Source organism: Trichoplax adhaerens, genomic scaffold (assembly GCF_000150275.1).
Source record: "Trichoplax adhaerens TRIADscaffold_9 genomic scaffold, whole genome shotgun sequence".
NCBI classification, from domain to species: domain Eukaryota; kingdom Metazoa; phylum Placozoa; class Uniplacotomia; order Trichoplacea; family Trichoplacidae; genus Trichoplax; species Trichoplax adhaerens.
The window spans coordinates 2735217-2755881 of NW_002060951.1; the positions used below are offsets into that span (position 1 = coordinate 2735217).

General features: G+C 31.7%; 5 protein-coding genes across 5 annotated transcripts; 2 read left to right on the forward strand and 3 right to left on the reverse strand.

Moving 5' to 3' along the window:
- Nucleotides 1-1350: 1350 nt before the first annotated feature.
- Nucleotides 1351-2615, reverse strand: TRIADDRAFT_9493 (uncharacterized protein; the record flags this gene model as incomplete). Its single annotated transcript, XM_002115150.1, has 2 exons — nucleotides 1351-1392; nucleotides 2481-2615. Coding segments are annotated over 2 exons (177 nt in total), but the record flags the coding sequence as incomplete, so codon positions are not given.
- Nucleotides 2616-8368: 5753 nt separating this feature from the next.
- TRIADDRAFT_28618 (uncharacterized protein) lies at nucleotides 8369-10205 on the reverse strand (the record flags this gene model as incomplete). The annotated part of the gene is made up of 7 exons (XM_002115151.1): nucleotides 8369-8500; nucleotides 8573-8674; nucleotides 8945-9118; nucleotides 9337-9419; nucleotides 9600-9670; nucleotides 9848-9948; nucleotides 10158-10205. Coding segments are annotated over 7 exons (711 nt in total), but the record flags the coding sequence as incomplete, so codon positions are not given.
- Nucleotides 10206-10572: 367 nt separating this feature from the next.
- TRIADDRAFT_59106 (uncharacterized protein) lies at nucleotides 10573-11082 on the reverse strand (the record flags this gene model as incomplete). The annotated part of the gene is made up of 1 exon (XM_002115152.1): nucleotides 10573-11082. The coding sequence occupies one exon, from the start codon at nucleotides 11080-11082 to the stop codon at nucleotides 10573-10575; it is 510 nt and encodes a 169-aa protein (XP_002115188.1).
- Nucleotides 11083-13302: 2220 nt separating this feature from the next.
- TRIADDRAFT_28737 (uncharacterized protein) lies at nucleotides 13303-14973 on the forward strand (the record flags this gene model as incomplete). The annotated part of the gene is made up of 6 exons (XM_002114984.1): nucleotides 13303-13399; nucleotides 13535-13611; nucleotides 14246-14314; nucleotides 14426-14549; nucleotides 14727-14821; nucleotides 14917-14973. Coding segments are annotated over 6 exons (519 nt in total), but the record flags the coding sequence as incomplete, so codon positions are not given.
- Nucleotides 14974-16805: 1832 nt separating this feature from the next.
- Nucleotides 16806-18668, forward strand: TRIADDRAFT_59108 (uncharacterized protein; the record flags this gene model as incomplete). Its single annotated transcript, XM_002114985.1, has 7 exons — nucleotides 16806-16818; nucleotides 16924-17073; nucleotides 17302-17377; nucleotides 17453-17627; nucleotides 17801-17972; nucleotides 18176-18429; nucleotides 18561-18668. The coding sequence occupies 7 exons, from the start codon at nucleotides 16806-16808 to the stop codon at nucleotides 18666-18668; spliced, it is 948 nt and encodes a 315-aa protein (XP_002115021.1).
- Between the last annotated feature and the right edge of the window lie 1997 nt (nucleotides 18669-20665).

The window sequence follows — 20665 nt, forward strand, 5'->3', positions numbered from 1 at the left end:
AGTAAAGTCATACACTGCCCAGCTGTATAACTGTCTATTGTACAAGTAACAGGTGATCATTATGATTACAAGATTCAAGATATAATAGGTCGTCGCAATTGAAGCATCTCTAAAAAATATACACGTACAGTATACGCAAAAAATAAGCTAAAAGACAACTTTTAGTAAACGCTAACGTAGCTAGTAATAATTTACTATTAATACGTATGCTACACAGTTTTCAGTACCGGTATTCAAGAAGTCATAAGTTTATTTAAGTGCCATTACAACTTTGATTTTAGTTATTAAAATGCAACGAAAGCAAGGTATACAAATAACCTGCGAAGGTATTTTAGTACACGTCAGAATTCTATTTATTTTTAAATATTATGTCACATACAAGAAGTGATCGAATTATGCGTATGCATTCGTATTCCATACTAACGGCATATGTGAGTACCATATACTGAATTAAGATAACATATGTGTACTAATACATCCGATAAACATTTATCAGGAAGAAGGAAATCTCTAAGAAAGGAATTAAGAAGGATAACGAGTAATTGTACTGTACTTATTTTATTTTCATTCACCCTACAAATAGTCAAATCATGAACGAGGATACAAAAAAAAGGATCACTATCGGAATCTATAACTATTATAATGAATATTCTAAGTTGATAATCATCGTTACACAATAATAAGAGCCGAATTAGTAGTGATCGTAACTGATATCTACAGAACGATATTTTATATATCGTTAATCGAATGTAAATGATAAAGTAAAATAAAATTATACCATCATAATCTTCTACTTTTAGGTGATGACTGTATCATAAGGTCTTTGTATCTTAATTAACTATTTCCAATAATTTCCTTAAAATATGAATTATACGCACATGAACTATATGTTATTATTCTAGTTTTATTAATCTTCGGCACTTAAAGAATTTCTTTCCGTATCAGAAATTAATCGCCATATCTCCTGTCTGAAATTTTCATTTGACTAAGGAATGGTGCGCTGTCGGTACGCTGAACCACATTCAGCCCATCATAGTATATGCCGCTTTCATTAGATGACGATAACCGCTGCATTGAATGTTGTAAAACATCCATCGGGGCAGTGACTGATGTCACCGAGTTTCCATAAGGTGGGAATTTACAGACTTGATAAGTTAATGCATTTTGACTATTGACACTAGATGAAGGTGTTAAGAGTCTATTTGGGTGAACAGAAACTGGATTAGTACTATTACTCCCCATACTAACACACGGTGGAGGATAATACTGTGGTGGTTCCGAAGTGGATGGTAGAGAGAAAACTTGCGCTTGTAACGCTCTTAAACCGTAGCATGACGGATTGTAGATCCTTTCTTTTCTACGCCAACGTGCTCTGCGATTCTGAAACCAAATCTGGTATTGAAATATTTCAATAGAAGATTTAAAATACTGAAGTTGCAAGCGTTAACTACACAGTAGTAAGTCACCGTATACTTTCTATCATATCTTAATCTACTATTTACTCGTATTATTAACATTCTATCACAAACATTTTCAAGTGCTATTATACAAAACCCACGTTTTTAGGATAGTTGTAGGAATTATAACTTACGTCACAGTATGGATATTTTTAATTAAATAAAATTTCAGGTATCAACTTACAACCAGTTCGTTGTAATAGAGAATAAAATTTGAACAGAAGAGTTATTGATATCTTTCTTATACCAGAATTTTATTCAAACTATAAAAAATTTCGACTAAATTTTATCGCTATCAATTCTCGCAGATCATAAAGACTAATAACTACGAAAAGTCGTGAATTCTAATTTCTCCTATAATTATTATTTACTAATGTATTTTAATCATTTGATAATATCTACCCAAAACGACAATAAATAAGATCAAAAGACTTATTTTTTAATTGCTTCCATCAACCCCTTGCATATTTGTTAACATAATCCTACATAGAAATGATTAATTCTATATTATTTATTAATTCTCTCATAAATAATTGCTCCTTCTAGGCTAGAAAATGAGCGTTGATATACGTATGGTCATATTATATAAGCAAAAATAGTAAAAAATTTGCAATTCCTAAAGCTCCTAACAATAACTTATTACTTGAAACTTAGTATTTTAATCAGGGGTAGATTCAGAACTCAAATACCTTTTTAATTAGTCAATTTTATAAATTAAAACGATTAGAATGTAGAAACTCCAATGAACATAGGAAGTATCAGGGAAATTAATTTAGAAGTCAAGAGAATGGGAAAAATTATTCTTAATTTATGGTTACTACTTTTCATTTTAGTATTCTAATGATAAAATTAAGCCATCAAGTCGATTAAATAATTATAACGGCTACTTTAATGTGATAATGAGATAGTATTTGATGATAGCTAAATCTGATTAAAATGTCTGCTACTAATTTTATATCAGCAACCTGTACAGGATAGCATAAGTGCTCTTTAAAGTTACGAAATTGAAACTAATAGACCTACTTGAATTCTTGCCTCAGATAAGCCTAGTTTTTGCCCAATCTCTTCTCTTGCAACTATATCAGGATAGTGCGTTTTCTCAAACAACGACTCCAGATCTTTTAGTTGATCACGTGTAAATGTCGTTCTAGCACGACGTTGTTTCTTAGCCATATTACTGATCATCTGATGACTAACGCCGTGGCTAATAGACTGCTTAGCTTCCATATTTCTATTTTCGATGACGGTATTATTGAAACGTATCTGATCGAAAAAATTAACACGATTTTACTCTTGCTACTGTTAAGTTACTGCTGACAGTTGTGCTAAATCGAATCAAAAAATTTTCAATTAAATCATTCTGATCATAATTATTAATAATGCTATGATTTTCATTATTACAAATGTAATGTCAAGCATAAATCAGTTAATGGCAGGGGTACGCTAGTAATGACCAGTTCAATATACGTAGTGATTAAAGCACAATTTAAAGTGTTATTTAAAACAATAAAAATTCATTTAAAATGAAGATTTTATCAGATATTGAAACATTAAAACATGTAGACAGATATTCTCATTAAATTTAAAATATTTTTTGTTATTCGGAAGTTGCTAAATTGAAAACTATCGTTAATGAACAAAAGGAAAACGAAAAACAAAGTAAATAAAGAAGAATATAGTATGTACTAAAGGATTGTAAACAAAAATAAAAGGGAACTGTTATTATATAATACATTGTCGTTTATATCGACTGTACGCATTTAAGACAATGCTTAAATGTTTGCCAGATTCGGAGTGATGATGGTTTAGTGTTTAACATACTATACCGTATCATTAATGACACGATAATGTTGTTAATGTCAAAGTTTTTGATAAGAGTAAGAATGATTAATTTCTCATTACGATCGTGATTGACATGAAATATTCAAAGTTGTATAATACACTTCATTGACATCTTAATTATCTTCATTATTAAATAATTGTATCATATTGATACAACAATCAGAAGGGTACACCATAAACCGTTACAAGTCCTTTCAATTTCATGCACAGATCATTCAATTGAAATTGAGTTCTTGAGCCCGTATCATCAATCAGCTTTTTAAATAGTATTCAGTAATTCAAACGTGGTTGCACAGTTTAGAATTATCATACTGCATTATCATAAGTAATTTCTAGCAGCATAACTTAAATATTATTTAAAGCGACAGTATCACTTTAGTATTTTGCAGAAGTATATGCATTGTATGTATACATTGTACAGGAAAGTGTACTTTCTATAGACTTAATTTTTTAAATTCAGTCAGGTAGGATATGTTCTATTGACTAAAGATCAGTGTTAATTTTAAGACAAAGTTGTATTCTCATCATCTCATTGTGCAGGCCTAAATTACATTGTTGTGTCATTTCTAACATTTTTAATTTAATTACCATGCGCAAATTACATCCTAAATACTTTATTTATTGAAAGTATTACAAGTAAATACCTACAGTAGCCCTAAAGAGTCGATACTGTTCTTCTAATGATCTACATATAAGGTAGTATGGTTCTCATGAATTAATCTAATATTAACTAATTAAAATTTTGAATACTGTTAATGTAAATGTTAAGAATAATTGTCAAGCAATGATTGGCATCGATTTGAATAACTTTATAAGTTTATCGCAAATCTAAAACTGATGTTTTATATTCATTGTCGTAGCGGTCTATCTAGTTCCAATTATTGTAGTCAAAATTTTGGGGATTTATTAATGTAGAAGGAAGAATACAAATTAATAAACTATTTTAAATACTGTACAGCTGCCGGGCTTGTTGCCTACTATTAACTTAGCCTAATATGACTAGATATATATTATTAGTTATAAGATATTACTTAATCTTCAAATTATACTCTACAAAGGACATACGAAATGCCAAATTCAACGTAATAAAGAAACTAGCCAGCAGTAAAGATATTCAGGCCGTACAACTAATGTATTAATGTTTACTGCAATGATGGAATAAACTGCTTAATACTTTACTTAAAGCAAAAAGTAATTGCTGTAATTAGTTTTCGATTTAAACGTAATAATATCCCTTCTTGTTTTTATTTCTTGAAACTGAATAACTTCTATTCTATTTCTTTTTAAAGTAGAATATCGCGATGAAGGCTATATTTCAATGAAATTCTGTAAGAAAATTTTTGAATAAAACCTCGATTATGTTTTAAGAGATTAGCCCAATTATGCAGCACATAATACACTACACTAGAATCTACACTTGTTAAATTAGTATTAAATACCTGCTGTGATCTGTAATCTCTACAATCAGATTCTTTAAATAATACTTTAAAGGTTACTATGTAATAAGAAAACTCGTATAGCGACATAAATACATACGGCGGTTAATAGTAGATAATTACTAGGTAGTCAGTGATGATTAATGGCGTATAACAAATAGTTTTAGAAATGATATCCTCATATAATTATACAATTTAATACTTACGGTACGTCGGGCTGTGTTGGCACCAATTAATGATAATACTATAATACATATGTATGAATGATGAGATTGAATTTAATAATTACAGTATTGCTCTAATATTATACTGTCGTTTTAATTTTTTTCGTGTTTAGATGTTCTTATTTACAGTTAGACACAGCACTATTTATTATTTCTAATTTATAGGTAGCGCAATTTAATGAAATTGCTAATATCATGACTCACGACCGAATACTTGATAGGTAAGGAGCCGTATAAAGAATTCTGTATAATACAGTAATAAGGTTTACTAACTTTTGTCTAATCGGACAATAGACAGCATTAACTTGGGCAAAGAGGAGGTGAAAATTACAATTAACTGTAATTATCAGTCAATTAAATTTAGTACGTCAATTCTGATATTAAGAACGTCTCGTGCACAAGCGTGCAGTATATACAGCTCTTTGCCGTTGACAATTGAAGTATAGTACATTAAGAGTACGATAAATATGGACTATGTGATAAGATACCGGGTATTTACTAATTCATCCTTTTATTAAATGGGAAAGTATTTAAATCTACTCAATTAAGTCATTACTTTCACGTCGCATCATATCGTACTACAGTTGTTAACGGCTTCCTGATTTTCAAGTCTTTAATTTTTAAGAATGGATTCGATATTAAGGGCGATTATCGCACAGAAGTAAACAAGAACGTTTCATTGTTCTTAATGAATTATTGCATTATTTTCGTTAAATTTTTATAATCAAGCAGCATTTTATTAAATTAATTCAAACACCACCTTCAAATGTTACGCTGAATTGACGAGATATGTCTCCTTAAATACTGTATGTGTAAGATACAATCGAAGGCTATCTTCAACGTAGACTAATCAATACTCATGTCATGAATTCAGCTTGATTTTTTAATACTTTTATTTTCAATATTGTAATATATATATAATGTATAGCATCATTAGTTTTTAACTATCATGCTGGAGATTGATGCCAATGAATGCAATATTTACTAGTACGTTTATTGCAGTTATTAGCAGCCGAGATATGTTTATGATGTCGTTACAAGATCGTTCACGTAAGCAGTGGAGCTTTGTAAATAGTTTGAATTATTATTATAAATACAAATGTGCAGTACTGTTACTGCAATGCGAAGATTTTTAGAATATTATACAGATGCGCTCATCGTAATGCGAATGACTGGATATATATCCGTATTCAGTATAGTGAATTAACTCAGATGAAGAGGCTTTGCAGTAGATTTACTTGATCTAAAGCTTACAGAAATACTCTAATCCTTGGTATGATGTAGGGACTTCTCTCAGAAGTCGCTGACATGATTACATTATCAATTAGAAATGGCAAATAGTTCACGTTTGAAGCTATAGTCACCTTTAGAAAGATGTGAATAAGACTCAATTTAAGATTCGAGCTTTTACTTTAAGTTCATTAAGAATACGTGTACAGCTTGAGAGAAGGCCTTTGAAGGCATTTTTGTCGGAAGCTCTTCCGTAATTTTATAAAACTTACACTCTATCGGAAGTACTAAAAGTACAGAAATGGCTAACTGTACTATATTGGGGATTCCTTATGATTTCGATCCATTAATGTTTCGAAACCGTACTGAAAAGCGTTGCGGACTTTGCTAACATATAATATGAAAGGATATGGAACGCGAAACTTCACAAGCGCTCTGCCGTTAGTTAACTATTATAAACAGAAAATAGGAGTTGATATCACATTCATTTTCCTTAAACTTTACAATACGCGTACCTTAGATACTATGTAAAGCAACTGTATTGCCTTTTGCTTTTGCAATTTTGGCACGATGAAATCTACCTGACTTATAATAAAAAGATTGTAGTGCATAAGATGTAAAGCAATACATTGTAACTTCAATACTGTATGATGTAGAAATATAATGTCCTGAATCATAATATACCCTTATGATCTATAGCAATACTATGTTATAATTAATCTACTTATTTAAATTAACTTTTGTATTTATCAGTTGCACTGTGTGAATCGAGTAATAAACTACCTAACTTACTATGCTTGGCTATTTCTTTGCTAAAATACACTACATTACTTCGGTAGTCATATCTTAATTTTATACAGTCTAGAAAGTACCTAAAAACCTATTTTTATAAAACAGTAACTAGAACATAGACTAGAATGAGTAACGGTACGCAACCTAATTTCGAAATTTTAATTGTACAGTAGAGCAATTTAGTCTCGTCACGAAATATTTAATCTAATTTTTCATATATCTGCATTCAATTGATCAAATCATAATACAAAATATTTAGTAACGTATCCGGTATGCCTTCTAAGCTTTGATAGCGCATGTAACGCTATTAAGCAGTCAATATAAACTCATCTTACTACTGCAGTATATCAGTCTTTTAGCATCTTTTAAATCCCATCTTGAACTGATATTAAATTTATCTTAAGTGTACGTATTTACTGGATACGCATATACTCTAAATTGCTATATGACTAACAGTATTTAGTAAACGTTCTGTGATTTCAATTAACAACATTAACTCTATTTTGTACTGGTATATCAAAGCCTATGTCAAAATGATACATATTCGCTTAAAATCGTCCCCTCATTCTGCTATAAGCAAATTGTTAGCCTGCTAATGATTCAAATACACAATATTACGAGAATTAAAGGAATTAACTGGAGTAATTGGCAATTTGTGAAGACATCGAATTACAGCCTAAGCGGAATTTAGTAGAGTTGAATTTAGATTACGAGATTTTTTCATCACTTTACGATACTATAATACAATCTGTTAACACGATCGCCGGCAATTGATCATACAGAATTTTCTATTTTATACAGTGATGTATCTACAACGTAATGTTGACAGCTTGATATCCAAGTAACAGCAAATAGAATTAAAATAAATAGTGCAAACAGTACACTCTGATGTAATTGTGTTTAATAAAATTTGATTGCAGCATTAAACTACTAAATTGTAAAGTATTCTAATGGAATCATTACTGGCCTTGGATGATGAAGTCATTCTAGTATCAGCAAAAATAAGCGAATAAAGAATTTAACAAATTGACAGTGAATATCTCGCTAATCTTATCTGATAGAAGGTCTATTGCAGACTGAAGTATATACAAAACTGGATATCTTTAACATAAGCGTGGTTCGATGAACCATATTTACAATTTTAATTTATCTATGGTACCAGTAAATTTGTAATCCCTAAGAGGATATTTGATAACATATTTTATATCATTAGATAAACACTGGATAAGACAGATACGATGAACTACTTAACTGAAAATTAGATCCTGAAAATACCATACAACTATTAAAATACTCATACAAATTTCTCTTATTGCGTAGATCATAGCCTACAAATCCTTATTAATAGTATTTCCAGAGCGATAAATGTATTGAAATTGCTTTTCTATTAAAAAACTTGAATAAATGCCGATGTTGATCCGTCTCTCCACATAGGGCCATGCGCTATTCGTGCCCGGCAAAGAGGACAGCTCCTTTCACGATCAAACCACAGTGATATACAGTCATCGCAAAATATATGCTAAAATGTAAAACAGCGATAATATTAAATTAAAGATCGTTCAATAAGCGAACAATAAATTTCTATCCATACTTTACAATCAAGCTTGATTGGTTCCTTTATTTCCTCCTGGCAGATAGGACATAAAGCTCCTGATTCAATAAGTTCTTCTTTGGTTGGCGTTGTTCCGTATTGCTTTAAGATAGTATGAATATAATATTATTGTCTTAGTATAATATGAACTTATAAATTCTAAAATTTATACACCTAGCTCCCTTATTGAACACAAGATTCAGAAACTGCTCTTACAAGATCTTGCCAAAGGCCTAAATATGATTGATAAACCTCACGAAGCTTGCTAAAGGTCATAACCCCCTAAAATATGCAAAAGAACTTTAAAGGATTGATATGTATATACAAGAATATCTGAATGGAACTGCTAGCATCTTAAGTGCAAAATAAGACAATCTGCTTGAATATCAGCAAACATACTTTAATTGCAAAGTATATTGCTACAGAAGCAACGGAAAAGACGTGTCCAACATCGTCATTTTCGGAAAAGTACTTCGACCATAACGGTATTGGGATTAACATCCGATATAACTGAGATAGATGTTCTAAGAACATGTAGTACTTTCCCTGAAATATAGCAAATTATATCTATATTACGCGATACATCTGGTGTGTAATTACGTATGAAAGAGAAGAATCAATGGGTAACTAACATACGAGACACCGATAATTCTTACCACATACGAACTCACTTTCGAATATAATTAGAGGTTTATTTCATCATCTAATATATACTGTATCTTATAGATTCGTAGTTGATATGGTTGAAAACTATGTAAACTTACCCTCATTTTAAACGCAATGACGCGCTTGCATAACGATGCAATAAGGCACTTGAGCATCATCGTCACAAACCGTATCACATAATCTGAAATTATTCAATAACCAATATTTTCTGGTCATTATCATCACAAAATCCATATGACCAAAGCAACATACAAATTTTAAGTTATAGTTCTTAAACATAAAGCCACTACATTACAATTTTTAAAGTCTTACTTTTAATTACAGAGTGTGATCATAATTTACTTTAGCTTTATTACATTACCTGTAATTCCTACAACCCAAAACACATTCCAAATGGTACATTCCTTAAAGTTCGCCGCCATCAAGTATAAACTATAGTAGTGTTATCCAAGTTATTACCTGAATTAGTAAATTTACCTATACTGCAAGCAAAGTCTTGATTGCTATAACAGCACAGATATATTAACGCTTCCATAGAATATGTCTTTAATTTAAGAAATTACAGAAGATAATTAAAGTATAATTATGTATAGAAGCTGGTTAAAATACCATCTATAGAGTTGCTGCTCATGAAACACGTAATATATGAAAAGGACATTCCCAAGTAAAAATATTATCATCCATAGCAATATACGAAATTGCCTACGCTCCTGTATCAAAGTAAACAAATTTTGTCATCAGACTACAAATTATCGAGAGATTGGTATCATGCAGTAGTAATTATCTGATTGACAGGTGGCCATGGGTAAGCAAATTGTTGAACCTACCAAACTTGCATGTAACTATTTATACTTTGTATATATTTTAAGACTATTACAGTCTAAGAAGTTTACTGCAATTAAAATTACGTATACTTGACCTTCAGAGCTACTTGTCTTCTTACGGTATTGTTACCATGAACAAACGTAACACATAGACCTAAAAATACAAGTAAACCTGCAACCGGAAAGATCAATTATAATTATTGTCAAATCTCGTAGGAATATAAGGTCAATATTACCGAAGCTTCACAGTATATTATGTATTCGGTTATCTTATACTATGTAATTTGTCCAAATTATTGTATGAAACTTAATAAACGAAATCGTTAAGCATAGATTAAATTAGTGTAAAATTTAATTATAATACAGTATAGCATGTTTCTTTTCACGTTGGTAAATGCATAGTGCAGTAGCTTAAACTGCGCATTTAATAGTTAAGAGCATTTACGTATATCAGGAATGCTAAGCCATGAAATACAGTAACTACTGTACATACATATATAAAATTCAAATTTAGTTACCCAGTCGATGATCCCAAAAGAATCGAACTAAGATTAATAAAAAGAAAGGTACATGTTTTTCTAACCACTTCGCAACAGCATTAAACTCCCCACGACCATTCCCGGTATTAGAAGCAGAATTATTACTGATATTTGCAGCATCTTCTTCTATTGGTGATGAAGTATCAGCCAATTCGCCCAAGTTTACAGTATTAGAAAGATGATTGTCTGTGTGACGCCCACTTAGAGCAGGATCAATATCATTCGGATGTTCAGATGATAGGGATGATGCCGTACGTTGCCCACCATTACCATTCGAAGGCACTGATAAAGTAGGAGAGAAACTAGGGTTTACAAGGTCAATGAACATTGATCTTAATGTAGCATATCCACTGCTTAATTCCGAATTATTATTATTCAAGTTCGTCTGATTGGTGTTAGAAAATGACCAAGAAGCAGATCTTGAGTGATTCATATATGCTTGTCTGTGTGATCGGCCAAACGGGTTATCATGATCTGCCATGTCAGTTGAGTAACGCAATCCTTTAAATGTTTATATGGTAACACTAACCTGCAGCCAAAAAAATAGTTCTCCGGTTGAGTAAATAAAAGGTTTCACAGGGTATGACTGGATAATACAGTACAGTATAGTACTGTATAGCACAGTGAAAGATTCTCGATTGGATCTAACACTATTTATTGCATTACAATGATCTGCACAGCGTAACTGATATTGGCGGAAGATAATTTCGTGATATAAGAATATAAATTGCTTTGCGTAAAACAGTACAGTATGCGGTATATCGACGAAGATTATGCCAGGGCTATGTAAAGATTATAATTGCATTTTTATCCTGGTGAAGGTAAATATCTACGAGAAATACTTTCATATTTCAGAATTTTATGGCTCTCGCAACCATGCTTACAACGGTATAGAACTTCTGAAAGTCCTGAAAAAAAGATAAACTCCAATCAACATAAAAATTAACATACTGTTAATATTTGTAACTTCGAAAATACTGTACATAACGATTATTCAACAATGAACGTAGTCATGCATGAACACTGGACAGTACTTACAGTAATATAGTTAATTAATTACTATATATATAAATACAGTGCAGTTATGGTGTCCAGAAGTGTAGAAAGGTAGCGACGCGATTTTGGGATTTGCAGTTACTGCAACAATAATATATCTCGTATGATTTAATAATTATAGGGATTAAAGCGTAATTTGCTTCTGAGTTGACAGGTGAAATGTAGTGTTGTACTGCATCGCTTAACGGATACAATACTGTACATTTACTGTAGTACTCTGTGTGTGTACAGTATGTGTAGAGATTCGCGACGATAGTAGTCGGGGGTCACGCAGTGAGAGGACAAAATATACAGTACAGTATGTTATCGGCCAGGCTGCCCTTCTTACAGGTGTAAAGTACAGTACAATACTGTACTGTATGTACTGTACACTGTACTGTACTGTACACTTGTACAGTAAAGTACTGTAGAGTGTACAGTACAGTAGAAAACTGTTACCTAGCCTACAGTACAGTACAGTACAGTACAGTATACAGTACACTGTACACTGTACTTACAGTACGGTACGATACAGCGGTTTAAAACCTTTTTATACAGTGTACTGTACAGTACAGCATACAAAATACTTAAGACACTGCTAGCGAAGCGGCACGGTACTGTACTGTCCTTTAAAACCTTTTAATTAATCTATCTACTGTTGTCATCTAGTCCTCCCGCTGTCCTCAGCTCTCTATCGTAAAAGTAATTTTTCCTCCTTAACGTTTTACAGCCTTTCCCTAGACTTTGGCCATTATTATGCCTGTAAGTAACCCACTAATTTCTTAAATATTTTAAATTTTTATAATTATAGTATAGTGCGATTACGTGTATATTAGTTACAGCGCTGTATAGCATAGTACTGACCAGACCTCTTAGTATCGACACTGATTTTGCAATTTCGGTGATTGCTTTTCGGATGAACTCTTGAAGAAATACAGTTGTACTGAAGGTGTACACTACAGTATTTACGTACAGTAAACGGTACAATCGCAATTCGATATTCTGCGCATTAATTTATAACTGTACCTAATATCAAATTTAAAATTATATATTTTACATTAATCTGACTTTGATTCTGAGTGACCAAGGTATCCATTTGATCCAAGTCCGATACAATACTGTACTATAATAATTGTGCGTTATGATTATTATGGCTATTTGGAAAGACTTACTTTTGCGAAGTAACGTTGCATTTATTTATTCTCGAATCGGGTTAATTTAAAGAATCATTTACTTAAACGTTAGACATATACGCAATACAGTATGTATACAGTAGTACTACAAAATAATTTCGGTAGTAACCTAACAAGAATCCGCACCAGTGATAACTAATACTGTGTTGTTACGTATATTTGAAATCTGAAGCCGATTTTACAATTTTTCAGCTGAGTATGAAATTACATAAAGTACATGATGTGATAATTATATTGCAGTTATCAGTGACTTACTTTACAGTCTCTCTCTGCCACTGTATAGTTCTATATTACACCGCAATAAACGCATGAGTGGGCAGCTAAGTGCCCTGCGATGGGCCTAGTATTTTACGAAAATTTACGTAAGATCCGTAACATGTGATAATTATTATTGTAAGGTGGATTACGATACCGTATCAGTTACTGTACTTCGAACGAAATCTAAAAAATAGGATAAAAATGCTTTATTTAAGGCTTATCATTCTAGCTTTGCCAATCAAGGAAAGTCTATTGGTAACGTGGCCTTACTACCAATAAATACATCTTATAAAGGTCCCGCTCCAAAAGGAGGTTGATATTGCAGTACAGTACTTGAAAGATTGTATAATAATAATAGTTTATAGTAGAATTAATCTGATAGACGTATTACGCCGTCCCTAGTAATGTACATTATATTTGATACTAATGATACATTTTATTTCTAAGATGGATCTCCAGACATCATCGAGGAAGCTTTATATTTGTTCAAAGCTAACATTTGGTTTAAGAATTATGAAGTTAAGGTTAGTATGTTTCGGTTTCACGGTACAGTAGTTGCTAAGAATTGCGTACTTCGTCTATTCTTAGAATAAAACTTACTGAAATAGTTGTTACTTCTCAATCATACAACGCCATAAGCGTTGGATGGTAATAATGATACGGTTGCCATAAAACACTACAGTACAAGGAGATTGCGGATCGGCTGCTGCGATATATGCTTTGTGTTATCTATTAATACAGACTAGGAAACCAATATATAAAATTATCTTCCCTGTATAGGATAAAATTTAAGCTTTCTTAGTTATGACGATATAATATACTCGTATGTTAATTAATTATTCTCCAATATTTTATGTATGAGTAAGTAAGTCTATGCAGATTTAGTGGTCTTAGTCAGAAAATAGCACTAGCTTCCCGGTCATTGTGTGCGAGTATAGACAGCTAGTATTCTATAATATAGTCTCTTCAGTCCCCTTAGCTGAGAATTTTACGAAGTAAGGTACTGCACTGTAGCTTACCAAACTTGTCAAAATGACCATAAGCTGAATTTTGATATTCAACGATAGAGCCATTCGTAAAGCATGGAACTATTTTTATTCAAAAATTACTATCGTATTCGTGTCATGTTTGTATTTAATATGGACACTTATTATTTAGAGCGATGCAGATAGAACTTTGATATACCTGACTCTTTATATATCTGAATGTCTTAAAAAATTGCAGAAGGTAAATTGAGATAAGGCGTGCTTTAACAGCGTCTTCATTTCTAATAATTTTGATGAGCTATTACGTGTAATTGGGTCGTGATTGCATTTTATATGCTTTGTCTTTTATTAGTGTCCAACAAAAAATGCTGGTACTAAGGAATTATATACAGAAGCGTTAACCAATGTTGTTATACCAGGCGAGGCTGGATTCCCTCTTAGTTCTTTGTATCAGAAGCCCTCAAAATCAGATGGTGGTACTGCTGCATACATTAGCGATAAATTACCTAACATCGAATAAATAGAACTGAATATTAACTACATACGAATATACGAAGAGTCACATTTATTTTACGTCATATTATTGCTTACAATTTGGATGACACTCAAACTTACATTTATTTAAAAATGTTATCATTACTAATTTCTAATAGATTTAATGAGACTATATTTCACTCAATTACGTCAAGAGCTTGGTGTTCGTTTATTGGAAAAGGTCTACTGTGAACCTGATGGCAAGCCTAGCAAGGTATTTATACTTATATGAGAACTGATAAACCATTACGCAATGAAACTAGATATGGAAAATTGAATGTCATTCATATTGCTCGAATGTAATTCTAGTGGTGGATGTGTTTTTCCCGAAAGAAATTTATGGACAAGCGACTGGGGCAACCTTAATTTAAGTTTTTAGAATGCCAGAAGCTACTTCAGCTACAAATAGAATCTTAACAGTTGTTATGAATTGTCTAAATAGTAGCATGACTATTTTGTATTGTACTTTATCCGTAGCCCTTAAAAATATCAGCGTACTTGATCTTGAATTGTGCATATCTACTGTTGAACGACCTTCAGCGGCTATTTTTGTTGTGCGACTCAGTAAACGTGTGAATACAATTTATGCATATTTTTGAATTCAAATTTGTCACTGTTGTACTCTAGATCAATAAAGTATATGAAATACAATTGCTGATGGTTTGTTAGGGCCAAGCTTAGAGTCTATTTATTCTGTCATTACTGAGACCAAGCGATTATTCTTGGGAATATCATCTATTACTATTTTAGAAAGTAGTTTTGACAATGATGCAGTGTGGAAGTTGGCATAAGAATAGCGTCACAAAGCTACAGCCTGAAAATATTTATCGTTGGATCCTACCTAACGTTAGGCATTTAATCAATATGCGATAAATGGATTGTGACATGCATCACATTATCACAAATTCTACGCACAGTAAACACGGCAGCATCTTTAACATAAATAATCTTATGGATATGGTACCAACAAGTAGAACGAATTTAAGAAAACTTTAAAACTTTTTACTCAGTGTACAAGTGCACTGTATGCCATAGCGTTACCTGTATTGCCAATTTACAAAATGCTGTACTAATAAAAATTGAGCATATAGTTTTATTCTAATTTGAATTTCAAGACGTTATTCTTACTAATGTAGAGAGTGAAGTCGAAGGAAGAACGGTGCCAAATTAAATAGTTGAGATCAACACATAAAATACCTTGTTTCTAACCCGAAATTAGTCAAGTGCAACCCCAGTATTGTAGGAACGCGTTGATTGACACGTTAGAAGATAAGAACTAACATTATGTGATACAAAAATTTTTCTTTAATAAAGTAGATAAACTCTTGATAAAATGTTCAATTCAATTAAATTATTATATATTATCGCTATGATAATAATTCTTATTCTTAATCTCTTTATAGTTCATAGTATATTACTAATCTTCTCAATTTATTTTCAAACATTAATCAAATACAAGATGTATGTATCAGCATAGGAAAGACATAGTGAAATGATTATTTTATAGTTGTGGCAAACAGCTACCCGAATGTAAGGGATCACATGGTACTTACAAGCAATTTTTAATACAAAGCATTTATATATGTACGTACACTGTATAGATGCACGTATACGTATCGTGCTATACTTGTAGAACAAACATCTCTAAATCTCCACGTATGTATCTACTAACATTGTCAAAAACGTTGCAAAGGAAATTTCTCGACTAACATGAAATACGTGACACGACATACATTGACAGTATAAGTTAACATATTCTTCCTGCATTTATCAATAGTAGTTTTATAATACTTTAAAAGAATTTAACATGTTTCGCAATTATATTGAATACGTAAAGTTACTAGACTTTAGAAATAGAGAAAATTTTTAATTATTCCTAGAGTATCGCGTAAAAGTGTTTTAAAAATAATCTTACTTATCAACCGTACAGTTCATACCTTCGGTCGGTATTCACGGTATTGTATTAGTCGTCACAATAAGTTAAAACGATCTGATGAGGGTGAATACTACCGGATATGTCCCATATTTAGACAATGTACTATGGATTTTAGCAATGAAGTACAGTAGTATCATGTACAGTAATATGCGTATCAAGAAGGTCCTCAAACTGAGTTAAAGTAAGACGAAAAGAGGCTTTTAAATAAGACTACTACTGATACGTCCGTAACTAAGGAGAACATCATTCAATATTCAACGATATGGACGAAATTGGTAATATTGATTATTCAGGAAGATAGAACCTAAATTCTATGTGCCAAAAAATCCGTATTTTGTTATAATCAAAACTCTAATGCATGCCATAACCTGCTACTGTAGCTGATCCACTTTATAATCCGAACCGTTACGGACCAAGTAAGAAAATAATAGCGGATTCTCTGGAATTACTGGTAGAAGAACACAAAATTTTCATGCAAGAGGGGAGACAGGGTTTGCGACCTATGTTTTTCAAGACGGATAAGATAGCAGGTAATTCAGATTTTATGTTTTCTAATAGTTAATTCTTACTACTGTGTCTGTATGCCGCAATGACTGCTTACCAACTATTTATGATTCTTAAGTATGATATTTATCCATTCGATAACTAAAATATCGAATATTGGAGATAAAATAGTAAACTATTCATTAAGTACTGCATGGAAGAGCTGTCTTTACTTTCATACTTTTTTAAAATATTATTTTATGCATCTTCCATAGAAATTGTCTTCACTCTATGCGACTTTTTCGTTGTGGAAGAGATTGTACGCTATGCAACAATAGAAATCTTCAATAGGTAAAAGAGATCCATTTATGTCCTTTAGTGTCAGTATGTAAGCTACAGTAATTACAATTTTTTTATTCTTACAAGGTTTGAGATTGAGCACATTCGCAGTGCTTTTGTCTATTTTAGATCAGAATACAAGCAGATTACTGATTTAAAAAGACGATGGTATGAAGTTGAAAAAATAATTGTATATCAACTGCCCTTGCGAATCCTAACTTGTTTGCAGATATGTGCGAAAATATACGCAAGCAACAACAATGTAAGTTTGAGTGAAACTATTTCACCGTATTTACCGAATGGTAGAGAGATGGCTAACTATACTGCATCAGTCCTTCATGACTACAGCATTGCATGTACTCATTGTACTGTATTATATCACTGACGACTATCTATTTATTAAAATCAATTTTAAATATCTATTAAATACAACAGAAAAATCAAATTACAGTGAACGAAATAAAAAACCTCTTGGATCGAATAACAGGAAATAGTCATGCCTCTAATATAATTTTAGATTCAGAAGTATACGTTTTAGAAACACTACAGTACGATTTAGGTGTAATTATGCCATATACTTTTGTCGAAACTTTACTAGAAGCTCTAGGTAGGACTTGAGTACATGTAAATACAAACCGGATGAAAGTTAATATCATGTTCCTATATTTTTATGAGATTAGTAGATACAGGGAACATTACACAACTGCTTCTTAAAATAATAAGTAGCTCTGTGAAAATTAAGTCTTTAAATTTATCCTGACTCCTGATTCCTCATGGTTGATACTAGTACTCTTATGCTACATTTCACAGGTTTCGATCTACGAGAAACCAAGATTCAAGCTCTTCACAAACCTTGTGTAGCTTTGTTAGACATAACATACATGAGGCATACTCAAATATATGAAAGAATAAATCGTGAATTTTATGCGAATAATCCTAAGAAAGTTCTCACTGATCTAAGCAAAATGATCATTAAGTACGACTATAAACTTCTTGCAGTGGCAATTGTGACGTCAGCAAGTTTCGTTGTTGCAGGAAATGAAAATAAGAGTTTTCCTTTCAAGGTTAGAGCAATGACATTAAGCGATTATTTATAGTGCTGATTGATCAACTGCAGTAGTACAAACGTTATGAACCAAAAGAAATGATTGATCAAAATATTTCAAATACTGTACTTTAATAAACAATTTTACAGGTTATCGACAAACTTAGCAACTGGTCATCTATTGCATTCTCAGATATCCAGAAATTCACATTTGGTATTCTTGAAATAATTAAAGGTGATTATAGTAAAGTAAAATGAAAGGTTATATCATATGAGACAGCGTATAAGTTTAACTGTAAGCTTTACTTTTGGATCCGTACACCTTTACAGTGAATAAATTGTTACTTTGTAGATTAAGGAACAACTTAATACGCATCATCTTCGTAAATCTAATAAATGTCGTAACGTCTGTTTAAAATACCATTGTTTTAAGCGCGTGTGTAATAATAATCAATTATAATCAATTTATTGCAATTTAATAAATAACATGTCAATTATCCTTTAAGTCTTATTTGGGACTAAATGTAAATATATGTTATGAATTGTAATCTAAAAATAAAGTACTATTGTGTTGTAAAAGAATGTGCATACACATGAAAATTTAGTAATCCACAACGTACAGTGTGACATTGTTATCTTAAATATAGAATCATTTCTAAAATGTTATATCGAAAAGTTATTATCGTAAATCAGTTTATACTATAGTTTTCGTTTTGTTGAAAAGATACTGTATTATTATATTAACGAAGTACAATTTTGATCCTGAAAGATAAAGAATCTTAATTTATAGCAAAATACCACAAAAACATTAATGTTAGATATACGAGTGTATATTCTCTTTACGAGAGTCACCCTTCAAATTAAAATAGCGACTAAATAACATATACTTATCGTGCCGCATCTGAACTCCATTTCTGTTGCATCGCTTAATAACGTAAAATGTTCTTAAAGTAGTTTTTATACTGTGACATCCCATAGTTCATTAAAAGCAATGGTTTACGGTTCAATTTATGGATTGTTTAATGGGAGCCAACTTATCACCCATAATTGTAATCCTGTATCAGACGCATATTTTCTGTACTAAATTCTATGCAAACCATTAGTACCAATCGATAGCGAACTCAACCAGCTACAAATTAGCTGGTGGTGAAGGAGGGAGGTTCGAATCTCTCTGATTCCATAATAACATATTAATCACTTCGTTAATATAAAAGTCTATACATTACTATATATTAAATTTTAATAAAATTGTATTCTATGGCCAGATATTATTCAATCAACTTACATTGGAATTATTTTGCTTGTGGCTATTATGAAGGCTTGATGGTCTATAACGTTTATATCATACTTTTCAATTACATGTAGACACAACTATGTTTATTATATTTTAAGGTAACTAAACAAAGTTTACATCTACGAACCTGGCGAGATATAATAAAACTGCCATGATTATCCAAGCGGTAATTAGAATTAGGGGAAGAGGGGTTTCGTTACTGGATTGTAAATCTACAGCTACAAAAACAAGTTAAGACTCAAACACTAACAACGATAAATCAAAAATGGTAATGAATAGACAAAGAAGCTAAATGCTAGTACTGTTTACAGACAGGATTAATAGCTATGATTTAGCAGCACACTTACAATCCTGGAAACATTGTGTATCCGTACAATGGGTTTGAGAATTTCTTATCTGAAGTAATAAACAATTGTAATTATGATTATTCATTGCAGCAAAAATCGAATTCGTGTTAATTTATCTGATAACTGATCCATCCAATTTCATTAGTTAATTGCTTGATATTCATCAGTAATTTCATATTATAGCGTTCAATTTCTACTAAAACACAATACTATGCTGCACTTATTTTCTGATGACATGTCCCATTTATCGATGGTCTTTACTTACCAATGAAATAAGCCTTCTCATCGCTCCTTCCTGGTCAAATACGCATTCGCAAGGATCATAATTAGGATTTGCCATCTTGCACTTCTAATTTAGTGTCTGGAATCACTTTTCTGGACACAACAGCGACAAAATGGAAGACGACAATGAAAAACCGCAGTGTAAAGTTACAGCATTTTAAAGCAGGTAGAGGTAGACAGCAGGAATTAAAAATGCATATATGAACGTATACTATTACTCGCTTATGTCAGCGAAGTTTCATTGCGATGCAGTAAAATTGCGGCTAAACTTTATAAAGTGTTTACTGTTAATTAAAAAAATATGTTGTACAGTAATTTCTACAAACCGGTAA